Below are 16202 nucleotides of genomic sequence, written 5' to 3'. Positions count from 1 at the left end.
GAAAACACCTGTTTCTTTGTTTCATACAGCTTCCTCCAGCTTTGCAATGCAACTTGAAAAGAAGAATCATTGAAAGATTCAAGAAGTCCCTCTTCAGTCAGCAGAGCAATCCTGGTAATCTGAAATCAGAAATGAAAAAGGTGTAGTACACCAGTTACTACCTGTGGTCAACTTTGTCTCTTCTTCTATTTGAATTAAGCTATTGATATTAATGTCCCAGCGTGTGAGATTCCATTTTTAAAGGAGGTATTTGGAATATTCCCTATCTATCCTTTATTTGGAAAATACGAGAGCTTAAGTAAAATGTTTCTACAGATTGGTTTAAAGTTTGTGTCTTATCATTAGAACATTTTTTGTAAATGGAAAGGACCTACTAGCTGCTAATATGCAAAACCAGACTTCATCTCATCGGAGCTTAAAAAGAGAAGAGGAAAGAAAATGGTTTTGTGGCAAAGGCCAAAAGAGATTTTGCAAGTTCTTCCTAATTTTTTATTAGTTTCTGTTTCGGAATGTATTCCTACTCAAAACATGAATTTTAAGAAAGCACTGTCCCAGAGTGTCTTGAATATAGCATACCTTGTCCTCTTGTTGCATAGTGTGTCAGCACCAGTTTAGTGTCATCTATTCAAAAGTAGTGCAGATTTGCAAGAATGGCATGACTGAAGAACCATGCCTGAATGTTTTCCAATGAAATGCTGGATGCTTTCAGCAGAGAAAGAGCTAACAAAAATATTAGAATTTCTGAATGATCCTTCAAAATCTCCCGAGAAGACTGTAGTCATCAGAGGATATGAAAATGACATCCTTGGCATCTATGTCCTGTGAAGCTAAGATACTTCAGTTTTGAATTGATGACAAAACAGTTATTAGATATGTTACTCTATCTAAAATATGATGATAAAGATGATCTCTTATCACTCACATAATGCCCCTGTGTAATCTGATTGTCACCCACTTACACTGAATTGTGAAATTGTCAGTGCTTGCTGACCCCAAATGCTAAATCCTTCCTGTACTTTTGTAATAATTAAGCTCCATGGAAAGTGGCTATTTAGTGTTTATGTTGGTTTACATTGATAGTACATTTGAAAGGTTGTTAAAGATGCCTCTCTCTGAGCCACTGGTTTCATGCCAGTTTGCTGTCCTGTAAATTAAGCTGGGATTTACATTAAACAATTTCTGTATTTCAGCCATAACATTAAATCTCAGGAAATCTTTGCTAATTGTGTATTAAATTGATGTTTTCAGGAGAGGATGCCCAAAAATTTGGTAAGAAACAGGAAGTGTTTATTATAAAATTAACGTATTTTTCAAATGCCCAGAAATGCATTTATGTATGCCCTATTTATTTATAAATGTTATTAACTGTAAAATTGCATTGCCTTCAAAACTATTGAGGTTAAACCTGAAGAAAAGGGAAGAAATAGACTGTTTAAAAAGTAATTGGTAGTAAGCTGAAGGTGTTTGAAATGCTGAATGCAATTCTGGGCATTTTTGCCTTGAAGAAAATACTTATAGAAACTATTAATAGAAAGCAGCAACAAAAAGTGCAGTTAGAAAGATGGAGAATTGATAAGCATCAGTGAATAACTGGTATATATTTTACCAAAATCACCACCATAAATATGTTTGGTAACAGTGATATCATTGGGAGGTAATAGGAAGAATCTAAATAGAGAAAAGAATTAAGTAGAACTGTTCCGGGAGGTGTTGTTATGAGGTTGTGTAATTTCTGCAAATAAAATTTTAAAGTAATGGGTTTTTAACTTTGCTGAATTAGAAAACTTAACTAGAATTACAGGCAAAAGATTCCTCCACTGATTGGTGGTTGGGTAAAGGTCTTCCAACAACAGATACTCTTCTGTTTCTGTAATTGTAAAAGTGTTAACATACTGCAGGAATGCAAAACTGGAATTTCTCTCCTGCCCACAAAGATATTTTCATGTCAGAGTTGTTATCAGTGGATATTTTCAAAACTAGATGTTTTTAAGTTTAATGTCAGATTTCTTGTTTACATAATCCAGTAGCTGAACTGACTTTTGGGTTTCAAAAGTGTGGGATCCCTCTAATGGGCATGATACCATGTGAATATGTACTGGGTTCAATTTCACTTGAAGCCCTGGTTTTGAAAACTGGAGTTCTCAGCTGTTTCTCTCCTGAGTTCAATGGAATACACTTACTTGTTTATCTTTATGCAAATACATAGTTTATGACATTTTATTCAGATAAAGAATTCAGTGCTTTATATTAGGCGCAGATTGGCAGCTTGCAATGTTAAGCCAGTATTTCTGGGGAGAAGGTAGGACATTTGTAATTGTGTTCACCACTGTTTCATTAATCAGAAAGTACTGAAATCTCATTTGACTTCTGATTGCATTGGAAAGGCTGAATTGTCTGATTTTTTTTTTGACAAATAGGAAGGGTGGAGATTTTAGGTATCCTTTTTTTTTATTATTATTATTTATTATTATTTTTTTTTAACCTTTCGCCAGCTGCTACAAGGTTCTCCTGAACTGATTGAGCCTAACTTCTTCACAGCAGATTGGCACATGTTACTTCCCTCTTCAGGTGGAAATGAATTGCTTCCAGATGATAGAAGAGGTAAAGAAAGCATCAAAACCTCTATAGTGGCATATATACGTCTAATAGAGTGTATGGTATCAAAGCAGAAAGAATTGCTACTCTAAGATCTGTCTTTCTGTCTTTGAAGACAGTAAAGTTATGTTAGTTATCCCGATTTTCAGTATCGGAGGTTTTTGGTTGGTTGGTTTTTGTGTTGTTTAATTCCTGGCAAGTTATGTAGTTCACAACTGATGGAACATTTTCCCAATGTGAAAGAGTATACCTTGGAATTACAATGACTTATCAAAGATGAAATAACACATGGTTCATCCATGAAAATCAGTAGAAATGTTTCTAAAAGTGAAAATGTTATACTTAGAATTTACCTGTCCTTGCACATGATTTTTAAACAAACTCTATTTAAAACCTATGTTGTCCTTCTGTCATGTTTGCAATCAAGCCCTGAAGTCTGCAGGAGGGAAATGATACGTGCTATACCACATCTATATAATGGAAAGTATGTATATTTATACTTTAGAAAATAAATAGTATCGAATATACTTTAGACTAATGATGCTTAGTGTGACAAATCATGAACTCCATCTTGAGTCAAACATACCATCACTGGCATCATCCATGATGGGGAATCACAATTCCTAGTTCAGAGGTTTTTATATTTATATTTATGTTTAATCATATACTTCTTTGCACAATGGACATAAGGGAAATGTGCAGCCAGTGTTTTGGTATTTGTGCCATTTCCATTTGTATAAATGCAGGAAAAGCTATATCACAATCTACAGACTAGAGGACATAGTAACATTACAAACAGTGGTGCCAGAAAGAAGGGTGGGAAACTTGCATTTTGCTGGTCTTTGTGTTGAAACTAGCATATCAGTTTCACAGCTGATATGAGTCCCTAACTATCACTTAAAATACGAGTTTTATTTTATTTCCAGAGACAATAATGCAATGTGTTCAGGTGCTCAGTGTCTTACACTTTTGAATCTCTTACCCTGCAAAGAATACTTTTATCCTCACAAATTGCTGCTGGTTCTGTGCCCTTTCCATTATAAATGGTAAGTGTAGAAGAATAAGAAACTTGCATTGCTGTGTTCTGCTTCATTAAGTATTTACGATATTTTCCACGAGTCAGAACTCTTTCATAATGTGATAGTATTGTGTGCCTCAAATGTTTACATCATGCCACAAGATGCAGGGGTCATTGTGGTCAGTGGAATAAGCTGCTGCTGATCGAACATCTCACTTGTCATGATCATTATAATGGAATTGCTAAGAAACTAATAAAGGAGCATAAGCCCCCCAATTCAGCAGTATAGCATTTTATTTTATTTTATTTCTTTTATTTTTAGGTATTGGTGTTTCTGATGTAGCAGAAGGGATGACATACGAACAGTTGCAGGTAAGCTGTAGATACAGCTATGTGTATTAATTTATTACTTTTAATAAAGACAGCATACTGAAATTAATTTCTTTTATCTTGCAGACTCTAATTGAAGAGGTTCTAGAGGAAAGTGGTTATTACAATTTCTCTAACAGGTGAGTCTGTTCAATTTACAAATATAATGTTAATTATGATGTGCTAAAACCAAATGTGTCATCTACCTGTTTGCATGATGGCGATTTCACCTTAAACTTAGTTCAATACATGGTTTATTGTAACACATAAGTGTATGGACATACTAGCTAATTTAGGCATAGGGTTTTTGTCACATCTGTTTTCTTCACTCAGATGATAGCAGTACAACTTTGGCAGCTATTTCCTCACGTTTCCCATAAACCATCCAGGAAATGGTATATCTTTATTGCAGGAAACCTTTGAGGAACACAAGAAAATATATGTCCACAACAGTAGCTTAGGATTTCTCATTCTTTTTACCTGATAGTATTTATTGTCTCAGATATTCTTTAGAGCAAAAAATTTCACTGCTTCCATTAAGTAAGTCTGTTCCTTGTCTTTGCAGTAATCAACATTTTAAAGCCTGGGAGAGTGCAATTAGGTTTTCTAAAACAAATAAGCAAACATACACCACCCTCCCATCCCCCCACTACAGATATTAAGAAGTTTTAAGAATTTATAGTTCCTGGTGCCTTAGTGGCATTTTTTAGTTATTTATTCTCTTTACAGACTTTTCGGTATGGATTGACTCTAGCTTGATTAGTTTCAAATATTACCCTGAATATTTTTATTTATTTTATTACCCTGAATATTTTTATTTATTATATATAATATTTTTATTCCTTCTCAAAATCGGAATTCCAGCTTGCAAGTGTCTTGCTGCCGTCTGTAAGTATTAAAAAATCATGATTAACCACTCCCACAATAAAATAATAATTCACTCTTTAAACCTTCAGGGTATACTTGAATCATGTTTACAAATCACTTTTGCAGTTGTGAGGTCTAACAGATTTGTTTATAAGTGTTTTCAAGTATTTTAAATTTTCATCCTAATCAGAAGCTCCCAAGATTTGGTGCTGTAGAAGAAATATCGCACAATTTATGAGAAAAAAAAAAAAATAAGAAAAAGCTCTCACTTTTAACATCAAGACCTAGCAAGTCTTATTATAAGTGTATAAATGTATTGTAGTTGTATAGGCATTTATCTCACAGACAGGCAAAAAGCATCTTACTGCAGTTAACTGTAATGAATCAGGTGTATGCTGAATATGGACTTGAGTATTTTACACAAACTACTATGAAAATAAGATTTTTATTAATGGAAATCATAGAGTCAGAGTATCTCAAGTTGAAGTGACCCAATAAGGACCATCAAGTCTGACTCCCTGCTCCTCGCAGAGGTACCTAAAACTAAACCATCTGACTAAGACTGTCATCTAGATGCTCCTTGAACTCTGATGAGCTTGGTGGAGTGACTACTCGCCTGCAGAGCCTGTTCCAGTGACCGACCACCCTCTCAGGAGATGGTCTTCAGAACTTTTTCCTAATGTCCAATCTGAACTTCCCCTAGTTCAGCTTCATTCCATTTCCTCCTGTCCTATGTAAATGTTATTGCTGAAATACAAAGACTGCTCAAAGATTGCAGACAAATATGCTAGTACTTTAACATGTAGCATAGGAATGCCATGTAGCACAGAAAAGCACAAGACCAACAGCAGTAAAATAACTAACATTCTGCTTTTACTGATTTATTTAGGACTACTTATTTTTCTGCTGTGCTGGTATTCCCTGCAGAGTAGTTGTTTTGTAGAGCCTTAAGTTATTTTCCTGCATTTTTTAAAATTTATTTTAGAGGAGACGTAAGAGAATGCTCTTTATAGCTACACGGGATGACAGTGTGTTCTTCTGCGATAAGGTGTTCTTCTCTATGCTATGTTTGTCCTGCAGAAGGGAACAGAAGAAAGCAGCAAGCAGGACATTCCCACTCATACAGTCTGGAGAAAGCCAGTGGATAGTTAGCATCCTTTTTCATAATAGTGGATGCACTACATATTTGATTTTCCCAGGAGCATAGGAACATTGAAATTCAGATTGTGTTTCCTGAGTCATGCAACTTCTTCAGCAGTGCTGTTATCCACAGTCAGTGCTGATTTGTGCTTTATTCATGAGCCTTGTAGCAAAGTGTCCTGGGTTCAGCAGTAGCAGTCATTTTTCTCCTGTGTTCCAGTGCTGTGTTTTTGACTTTCAGCCTGGGAACAACACTGATAACACCGATGTTTTTAGTTGTTGCTAAGTCATGTTTACTCTGACCAAGGACTTTGTAAGTCTCATGCTCTGCCACGGAGGAGGGGAAGCTGGGAGGAAGCAGAAACAGGACACCTGACCCAAACTAGCCAAAGAGGTATTCCATACCACAGCATGTCATGCCCGGTATATAAACTGGGGGCAGTTACCCGGAAGGGCTAGATCACTGCTCAGTCAGGCTGGGTATCGGTTGGCAGGTGGTGAGCGGTTGTATTCACTTGTTATTTCCCTTACCATCATTATTATTATTGGTGGTAGTAGCAGTGATTTGTGTTATACCTTAGTTACTGGACTGTTCTTATCTCAACTTGGGGGAGTTGCATTCTTTTGATTCTCCTCCCCATCCCCCTAGGAGCCAGGGGAGGAAGAAGTGGGCCGGGGGAGTGAGCGAGCAGCTGCGTGGTTCTGAGTTACTAGCTGGGCTTAAACTGTGACAAAGACAAAACTGATTTTAGAGTGGGTGAGAAGAATGGAGTGAAATCTCCTTATAGGTACGAATCTCCTTAGAAGTTTAAAAGTATGTTGACTAGATTTGATTTTTCTTTTTCTTCTTGCTCAGAATTGTTAATATGTGCACATAACAACTGTTGCTGTAGACTTTCACCCACTCAACTGCACGTATGTCACTACTCTAGCATGTTCTGGCTTTAGCTGGCAGATACAAAACAGCCATACTGCAACCTAGTTGGTGGTCTGTCACCAGCAACTGGATTTTTCACTATACTTTGAATCCTATTACCTGCCATGATGCATAACTATCTGTGTTCCTCTGTCACTATTACATTGCTTCTATTCTAGACAAGGACCTATTCCCAAATAACTTACTATTTTCCTTTTTCTTCCAGAAAATTGACAGACCATGCTTCGGCCTTGGCTGTCAAAAACTTGCCTATTTCCAGAGGACTTGCCATTTTTGCTATGATATGCTTTGCTTAAGGCCATTCAGAGCTTTTAGAACTTAAGTAATTTTACTTCTTTTCTTTTTCTTTTTTTTGCTTCTCACTCTCTCCAAATAGCTAAACAGTCCAGTTTTGACAGCTGTCCAGTACTGAATTATTCGTTTGGCTGGCAGACATGCTTCATTAGGTTTTGCCTCAAACTATCCAAACAGCTTAAGCAAGCTAGAAGGCCAAATCACTCTCAAGCTGCGCTGCAAGTCACTTATCAGTGTCCACCATTTTCTGGTTTTATTCCACCAAACAGAATTTGGTTTGCAGCCCTCAGAGCAACATTCTGTCATTCATTCTTGCCTAAAACAGTTTTGAGCCTTGCTCTACTTCCTTTCCTTTTTACACAGTGAAGCATTTCAGAAGCATTTGCAACTGCAAATTTTCCAGCAGAAACTCTGCATCCTGTAGTTTTCCTGGCATCCCCTTATAAACGTGTTCAGAGAAAAGCTTTAGAAAAAAGTACTAGGAGCAGTGGATAGCTGTATGTTGTTTGCTTTAACAACATATAGGGCAATACACCTATTTTTAAATTTTCTTATTTTAAAAAGCTTTCAGTTTAGGTTGAATTTTTTCAGTTTCAAAGATAGGAAGTTGTAAAGATGAGGCATGTGTGAGTCTTTCACAGTGGAATCAGAATGATGGTGTTTCTAGCAGGAAACAAGTTGCCTTCCTGTCTGTGCATAATAAGTTTCTAGCTCTTCTAATAGAACTATGGAAAAAAAAAAAGCAAACTGAGTCTTCAAAGGCTCAAAAGTCCTGAGAATGCACAAACTTAATTTGTGAAGATGCAAGTTTTTAAAGGTGTTTCTTCATTTTAGTACCGCATTCTTCATAATTTCCAATTAAGTTGACTTAAGAGTATCAGTTCCATATGTTGTACGGCTACAGGATGAATCTGTTTTGAAGAAAGAATTCCATAGCTGCTAGGCAATGACATGGGATGTATGCTATTGCTAAAAGCACTGTTAAATGCATCATAAACAGCTAGATAATGTATAGCATAATAATGCAATCCGGTACCTCTTTGTGTAGCACACTTCATAGAGAAAACATTCTGAAAACATTTCTTGTTCATTTTCTATTTTGGGGAATTTGTGTGCATTGTCTTTCCTTCCCATTGCTGTTGCCCTTGCTGTGCAAGGAATACGAGATGGGAAACCAAACCTTAAATGAGGTGATGACATGAAAATTGTCGTAGGATGAATAAACTGTAAAAAGGGTTAAAAATGATTCAAGCAACTCATTTGGGTGCTGAAACATGAATCCTTTAGAAACCGAGACAGCTTCATGAGAAAAATGTCATGCTGCTTTTTTCCTTCCCCATCTTCATTATAGTAGTAATTAATACCTCAATTCCAGTAATTTCATGGGCATTAATGACCAGCTGAGGATAATGACCCTCAGCTTTATCTTGAATAAGCAACTTATGCCCATTTATCACTAATCTCCTAAAATTATTCAGCAGTCCAATTGTATTACTTATTTACACAGAAATTTGGTAAACATGCATAAAAATACCTCTGTAATGTTTCAGAGTTATTCTGTTCACATCCATTGTGCCACTCTTTCTTTTTTTATTTTTTCTCCTTCTGGTTTAATATTACACTGCACAAAAGGCAAGATCCTTGATTTTGAGCCTATTTATAAATAGGACAATGGATACTGTTTTCAAATGTTCATCAGGGTTTTATATTGAAGTAGACATGTAATATCAAAATTGATACAGAAATCTATTTTTAATAAATTGTATTAAGAGACTTGATCCAAGTAGAAACTCAGTTGCATCAAAAAACATTAGTTCTAAATAAACAAAAATAACAATGGTCAGAGACAGGAGTTATGTTCAGCTGAGTGCTGTAGCTCTGTCATGGTTTAGCCCCAGTAGGCAGCTCAGCACAGCACAGCTACTTGCTCACTCCCCTGCAGTGGGATGGGGAAGAGAATCAGAAGGATGAAAAGTGGCTTGAGATGAAGACAGTTTTATAAGTAAAGCAAAAGCTGCACACAGAAGCAGGGCAAAGCAAGGAATTCATTTGCTACTTCCCATCAGCAAGTAAATGCTTAGCCAATTCCAGGAAAGCAGGGCTCCATCACACTTGTTGCTTTGGAAGATAAATGCCATCATTCCAAATATCCCCCTTGCCACCCTTCCTTCTTCCCACAGCTTTTATTGCTGTCCTACAGTATGGAATACGCTTTTAGTCAGTTGGAGTCAGCTGTCCCCGCTGTGTCCCCTTCCAGCTTCCTGTACACCTCAAGCCTACTCACTGATGGGCAGTGTGAAATACAAAAAAGGCTTTGATGCTGTATAAGCACTGCTAAGCAATAACTAAAACACTGGTGTGTTATCAACACTGTTTTCATCACTAATCCAAAACACAGCACTATACAAACTACTATGAATAATTTTAACTATTTGAAATGAAAAAAATGTTGGTTTGACATTAGTTCTGTAGGAAAAAAAAATGGTTGCAATGCAAATAATAATAGAAGGAAACAGCCTTCATAATGAAATGCATATATTAACATTTTGACACATTTTTGTAACTTTGCTCAATGCAGTCTTTTCCATTGTTACTGTGTTTTTTAGAATTAGAGAAGCAATCATTCATGTAGGTAGAGCTGTTTCATGAAGAGGAAAACTGTCAAGTCTGGCTCTAATGATAGCTATATGTTTAACTACTCAAAGAATAGCTTGAGCTATTATTTACAGAAGGACAGTATAGCTCAGGAATGATAGCAAATTCGGAATTTTGACTGTCTGGGGCAACCCTCATTTGTATTGGGTCTATGGTCAATAGGCTCATCATTTGGAAACAGGGATGCATTAATGGAGCTTTTCTATGCGCAAATTCTTACCATGTTATCCATGTATTCTTCACCATTAATACACCTCTCTAATTGTGTTACATGATTAATGGATTAAAATTTATATTTAGCTTAGTTATAATGTTTTCTACTATTGTAGAACATACCAAACTAGACAGTAGATGAAAGTACAAAGCTCCAGTGCTCCTGGAATCTTAAGGTTTGTTTTTTGATTTAGTGATATCTCGGTGATTTAAGACACTCCTCTACTTTTTATTCCATTCTGGCACCACTTTCTGCTAATGTTAATTGGCATTTTCTGTTAATTGTTTTCTTCTTCCAGATAGTTGTCTATGTTGATTCTTACTTCTTATATCTTGCACCTAGGAAAGAAGATTGTTTTGGCCAGCAATGTTTATTAAAAGACATACCAGCATTCTGTTGACTTGTACTTCTCCCCAGGGAGGTAGAAAAGTCTGCCAAAGTACTTTATTTTACTTAAACATCCATGGCTGCAAAAGCCTTCAATCTTCCCACCTGCAGTTCTGATGGCTATCAGCTGAGGATCTGTGTAGCGCTGTAAGAATGCTGCCCTATTCCCACAGATCAGCAGTCATTACATCTTTTGAGTTAGCTGTCCTTCCACTAAGAGGCTGTATTAGCCTACCTTTCCCAAGTCTTTTAAAGAAAAGAGAAAATGGAGAAGCAGCATGAACAGACTTCCTATTAATGGCACAGTGGAGTTCTAGGGAAATAATGACTTAAAATTGGGAAAAATGTATGACTTAGATACTAACGTATTAGCTGCTGTGCATGTCAAAATCAGATGGCCAGGTGTGAAAAACTTATTAGCTGACTGATTTTAAGAGACTTGCAGGAATGTTCTGGTCACTTCAGGGATGGCCAGTAATCTCATGACACAGAGAAAGGATGTGCATTTTCCTGATCTTACAATTCCATGAAAAAACTTTTCCCACTTTCGCTAGTAAGTCAGTCTTTTCTCTTTTAGGCATTTTTTCCTGTAAATCAGAATGATAGGGGCTGTAGCCAAAATTGTTTGTCCCTCTAGCAGTTAGTCAGCATCAAGATGGCTAGATTTGGCTAACATCAGACCTGCTAGATATTAGGACTTAGGTGTAGAACCTGGCTGTACTTCATGACATTGCCTTGTGCAGAACAGAGAAGTGATCCAGAGATCCATCTGGTGCAAGTACCAAAATAATCTGTGATAGGACTGTCATTGATGCAGATCCTCTCCCCTCAGCTGATGATTCCCTTCAGCGATGAGGTACGTGGAAAGGTGCATTTCACCTCTTGTTGGAAAAAATGAAGGAGCATCTGACCTGAATTTTGGCTTACTGGTAGGTATTGAGTCATTGGCACAGTTCAGTGATGAATACAGAAAATTAGGTGGTCTGCTGACAGTGGAAATGCCTGAGGTCCACACTGTCTGCAGAAAAAGTGCATGTTTATGAAGCTGTCTGTCAGCATTTGGACTGTGAGAATGACTGTTTTCAACAATAGGCAGATGGCTCTGATCCCTTGCAGAGATCACATGCTCTGATCTCAGACATTCTTATATGAGCTTCACATCTTTTGAGTAGAAGCATCTGTCATCACAGACTTGTTTGGCTGAGATAAGATGGGTTTCCTTTTGCAGTTCTAATGCAGGTCTTCCTACCAGTTTGAAGTAAAGACTTTGAGACTGACTTCTGTGTGTCTGAGATGTCTGCTTGACAGAGTACTTGTATAGAGCATAGATGAAGTCTGTCAAATAATACCACATAAGAAGGAACATTCCTACTCACAGTGGTTCAGAAAGCTCACTGTAGTCTGGAATAATTCTTGTGTTGTCAGACCAGTATCTTATACAGCTGCTGTAAACTAAACACTTTGAGTTGAAGTAAAGAGGAATTTTTCTTTATTTTGTTTGAGCCTTCAATGGTTTGGTCCAGCTAAGGCAGTTTAACCGAGAAGAATATAATAACTTTCTATGTCACAGCAAGATGCTGTTAAAAGGAATTTTGGGAACTCTTAAGCTAAGTGAAACACAATTTGACAGTTATTGAAGAAATTGAAGACATGACTGGCCTCAGTGTTCAGAAATTGGGGCCACACAAAGGGTTTCCATGGAGAGAGTCATTGACAGGCTTGAGGACTGTATGTTGTGTACTCTGTTGAATATCATAAAGTTTAGCAGGCCAAATGTAAGGTCCTGCACCTGCATCAGTGCAGTAACTCACTGCAGTCAGTCTATATCACATACACACTGAGGGATAAAGGGATTGAGAGCAGCACTTCCAGAAAAGACTAGGTGATACTGGTGTGTGAAAAATCAGACATGAGCAAGCAATGTAGAGGCCAGCACTTGTAGCCTGGGCTGCATCAAAAAAAGTGTGACCAGCAGTTCAAAGGAGGTGATTCTCCCACTCTACTCTGCTCTCATGAGATCTCACCTAGAGTACTGCATCCACATCTGGATTCCAGAAACTACAAGAAAGACGTGAATCAATTAGAATGGGTCCAAAGGAAGGCTGCAGAAAATGATCAGAGGGCTGGATCATGTCTGCTATGAAGAAAGGCTGAGAGAGTTGGACTTGTTCAACCTGGAGAACAGAAGGTTCAAGGGAGATCTTATTGCAGCCTTTTAGTACTTAAAGGGGGCTTATAAGAAAGATGGAAGAGATATTTTTTGCCAGGGTACAGCACAAGTGACAGCACAAGCGGCAATAGTTTTAAACTTAAAGTCGTTAGATTGGACGTAAGGAACAAGTTTTTTACTATGAGAGTGGTAAAATACTGAAACAGGTTTTCCTGAGAAGTTGTAGATGCCCTTTTCTGGCAGTGTTCAAGGCCAGGTTGGATGGGGTTTTGAGTAACCTGGTCTAGTGGAAAGCGTCCTTGCCTGTGGCAGGAGGATTGGACTAGATGATGATTAAAGGTCCTTTCCAACCTAAACTATTCTATGATTCAATTTTTTGCACAGGTACAGTGCCCCATTAAGGATTATGTTGTCGACATATATGGGGCTGAATGATAGTTTGCTGTCAGCCTTCAGCCTATTTTGATTGACTGGTTCCACATGTGTTGAAGTGTGTATGCAAAACTATAAATTATTTTTCATATTTTTCCTTTCCTTATTACTGGAATACTTTAATGTCTGTCAGTACTTCAGTAATCAAAATAACACTGTGCTTCCTGAAGGACTATGGGTATAAAGGAATGTTTGAAAGGGCTTTGGATATCTGGCTTGTACATATCATATACATGTAGCTAGGGAAAATTTTGGAAAAGGTCTGGCTCTTGGAATGGAGACTGTGGAGTTTTGAGACAAAAAATAAACACCTGTTTTACTTTCTCATAGCACTGATTATGAAAAGAAGTCTTTACATCATATTTTCACAGAATAGTCATAACAATGAAGTACGACTTGATTATGAGAAAATGTTCACAAGCTGACAGAAGCATCTCCAATCACTTTCTGCGCTACTTTTCTTGCAGGCTAGAAAGGAATTAGGGTGAAAGAAGTGATGTTAAAGACGGAAGTAGTTCTTCATAGTGCTATGTCTCTGGATGTACATCAGCTACATAAGTTAAAGCTGACCCACAAATACATTATGTTGCATTCAGGCCTCATTGACCAGCTGTGGGAGATCTTTGCTGCTCTAATTCTATTTGTGTGCAATGCAAACTAGTCCATAAATCTTGTGCCAGAGGATCATTAGACAAATTCCCTGTGTGTATCGTGAATGATAAAATTTCACCCAGAGATTTCTGCATCAAACTCTGTTGTAAACCCTGATGTAAAACATTTCTTTTGATAGACTTCTGAGTTTCCTTGGCTTCTACATCATCCTTGTATGCCAGCTTTCTGCTGATAGCACAAAGATTGATTCCATACCTGGTGAATGTGAATAGCGGGGAATTCTTACTTCCAACACATACTAACTGTGGATTTCTTCCCATCTCCCCATCTCCCCCCTTCCATCCCTACACCCTCCCCCTTGCAGGTATCTCTATTATTAAAGGGGAACAAAGAACTATCAAGCAAAAGAAGAAAACTTGTAATTCTGGACAGAAGGTTCAGAACCATTCCTAGTGAAATCAACCTGCCTGTACTTCACCTGAGGCTATCTGATTACCAAAGGGACAAGTTTGGCTCATTAAATAGCATCCAGATGGAATACCAGTGTTGGACAGCTTCAAGGGACCTTGAGTGATATTTCAGGATGATATTCTTAACTTTTGATCTGTTTACAATATAAGCACTTTACAGGGAACATTGGGAAGGTTTATACTATAGGAGAAAAACTCAGTTCCCAACAGTAAATATCTTCTATTTTTGTTAATATTTTAAAAGAATTGTTGCATAGTCAGGTTTTCTGGAATGATAGTTGAAAGCCTGTAAACTTATTTATATCCATGTATGTCTTATGTGGGAAGAAAAAGAGCTTTGTAATATGGCCAGACAGAAAATATCTGCAGGTTCACTGTACCAGAATTAGATTAAAAAACATCATCACAATTTTAATATTTAGAAGGAATTTATCTCTATTTGGATAGTAACAAATTCTAATGCTGGTGTTCCATGTTAATAGTCATTGTTTATATCCAGCATAGCTTCTAAAATTCTTGTTATTTCAAAACCAGCTAGTTTTACTGCTATTTCAAAATGTCTGTATTACATGTCTATCTTTAGGCATATATTGTGTAGATTGGTGTATATAAAATATGTCATGTACATTTATATACATCTATATATACGCATTCATTTAGTATTTAACAGACTAAATAAATAAAATAGATGCTTTGCTGCTAGTCAAAGCTGTAGTACTTAAAAGCATTTCCGGAATTTCATAATTTATCAAATGTTGATAAAGACATCTCACTGCAGTAGCAGTGAAGCTATTTTTTTGCCTACAGTTTAGTAAGGAATACTTATTAAGTACAAAGGATTTTCTCTACAGTTGATACTTTGGCAGTCATAACTGTTGAAAACAACCAGAATGCACTTGGTGATATAGCTCTCCTCTGTAGAAAATTATTAACATTATGTTCATCCATGATTACTCATAAGTAAGTTGGTACAGATGTATGTTGTGTGCTCTGGCACACCTCTGGCAAAGGTCTGTTTTGTTTTGTTTTTCCAGTGTTTTTTTTTTGTCACTATAAGTAGCTATAAGTAACTGCATTAATTTCCTAACAATTCAGTTGTATTGTTTCAAGATTTCAGGTGTGACTTCAACATCCTAAATTGTGAAGCACTGAAAAAGGGCCCAGTGGGCAGTGTAAAAAACTAAAAATCAAAAATATATCCTCTTTTCACATATGTGTAATTTAAAAAGTCATCAGGTGCTGTCTCTGCTTCTATACAATGGTACAGTAGTGATAGCAAAGGTCTGTTAAGGGTCAAGACATGATTTCTAAGGTACTACCTGCAGGTAGCTACAGTTTCCACCATAAATCACCATAGATGATGCATCTTCCTGCAGCGTTACTGCTAAAAATCAATTCCTATACTAGTTCAGAGACATTTGCTTTGTTAGAACAGAGAAAGGGAATGCAGTATAGTTAAATCTATAGGATTATAAAGTAATTCCATGCTGTATATGGCTGCCAGTGGAATTGATTACACTGATATTTTATTCAAAAAGACTTTATTTAAATTAAACCTTGACATGTTTGTTCTACTCAAATTGCATATGAATTCTCATAATCATTTTCCGTTAAAGTAATGAAAAAACAATCTACACATAAAGTAAACTATTTTAATATCTTTTTTTTCAGAAATGTCTTATAATTCTGAATTGTCAGAGTGTATTAGATGCCTTAGAAATAATTTGGACCTTGTTTCAGGTGTGTTTTGAAGTATCATTGTTTATATTTTGTCTGTATCTGTTTAATGTTCATTCGTACTTGATAGCATTAATTTTGTTGAGAAATAGAGTATAATTAATTATTCCTATGTGTTTCTCTTGATGTATTTTTAGTGCTGTTAACTTTAAAGCAGATTTTGTGCTTGAACAACTGTGAAAAGTGGAATACTAGCTAGTGTCTGGCACAGGAGGGCATACTTTTCTCCAGTAACTACAAGCTGAGGGGTGGGTGAGTGGCATGTACACCACCAAGGCAAATCAAAGCAGAAAGTTAAGAGATAA

The 16202-nt window shown here is 36.8% G+C and overlaps 1 protein-coding gene across 8 annotated transcripts in view; it reads left to right on the top strand.

Moving 5' to 3' along the window:
• NEK10 (NIMA related kinase 10) overlaps positions 1-15956 on the top strand; it is a 113464-nt gene extending 97508 nt beyond the window's left edge. For 4 of the 8 annotated variants that reach the window (XM_061464981.1, XM_061464983.1, XM_061464979.1 and 1 more), the window contains 5 exons: positions 30-140; positions 2493-2601; positions 3936-3985; positions 4070-4122; positions 14055-15955. In XM_061464981.1, the coding sequence (XP_061320965.1) occupies positions 30-140; positions 2493-2601; positions 3936-3985; positions 4070-4122; positions 14055-14070 (339 nt within the window). In that variant the 3' untranslated portion in view covers positions 14071-15955. Of the gene's footprint in view, positions 1-29; positions 141-2492; positions 2602-3935; positions 3986-4069; positions 4123-14054 lie in introns of those variants that run through there. The other 4 variants (XR_009745411.1, XR_009745410.1, XR_009745412.1 and 1 more) reach the window with 2 other exon arrangements.
• The last annotated feature ends 246 nt before the right edge of the window (positions 15957-16202 follow it).

The sequence above is a fragment of the Pezoporus flaviventris genome, unplaced genomic scaffold (assembly GCF_033815535.1).
Source record: "Pezoporus flaviventris isolate CSIRO_AGI_PZ_B2104156 unplaced genomic scaffold, CSIRO_AGI_Pfla_v1 ptg000037l, whole genome shotgun sequence".
NCBI classification, from domain to species: domain Eukaryota; kingdom Metazoa; phylum Chordata; class Aves; order Psittaciformes; family Psittacidae; genus Pezoporus; species Pezoporus flaviventris.
Note: the sequence above shows the minus strand (reverse complement) of the source record. Positions and strands in the feature narration are given on the sequence as shown.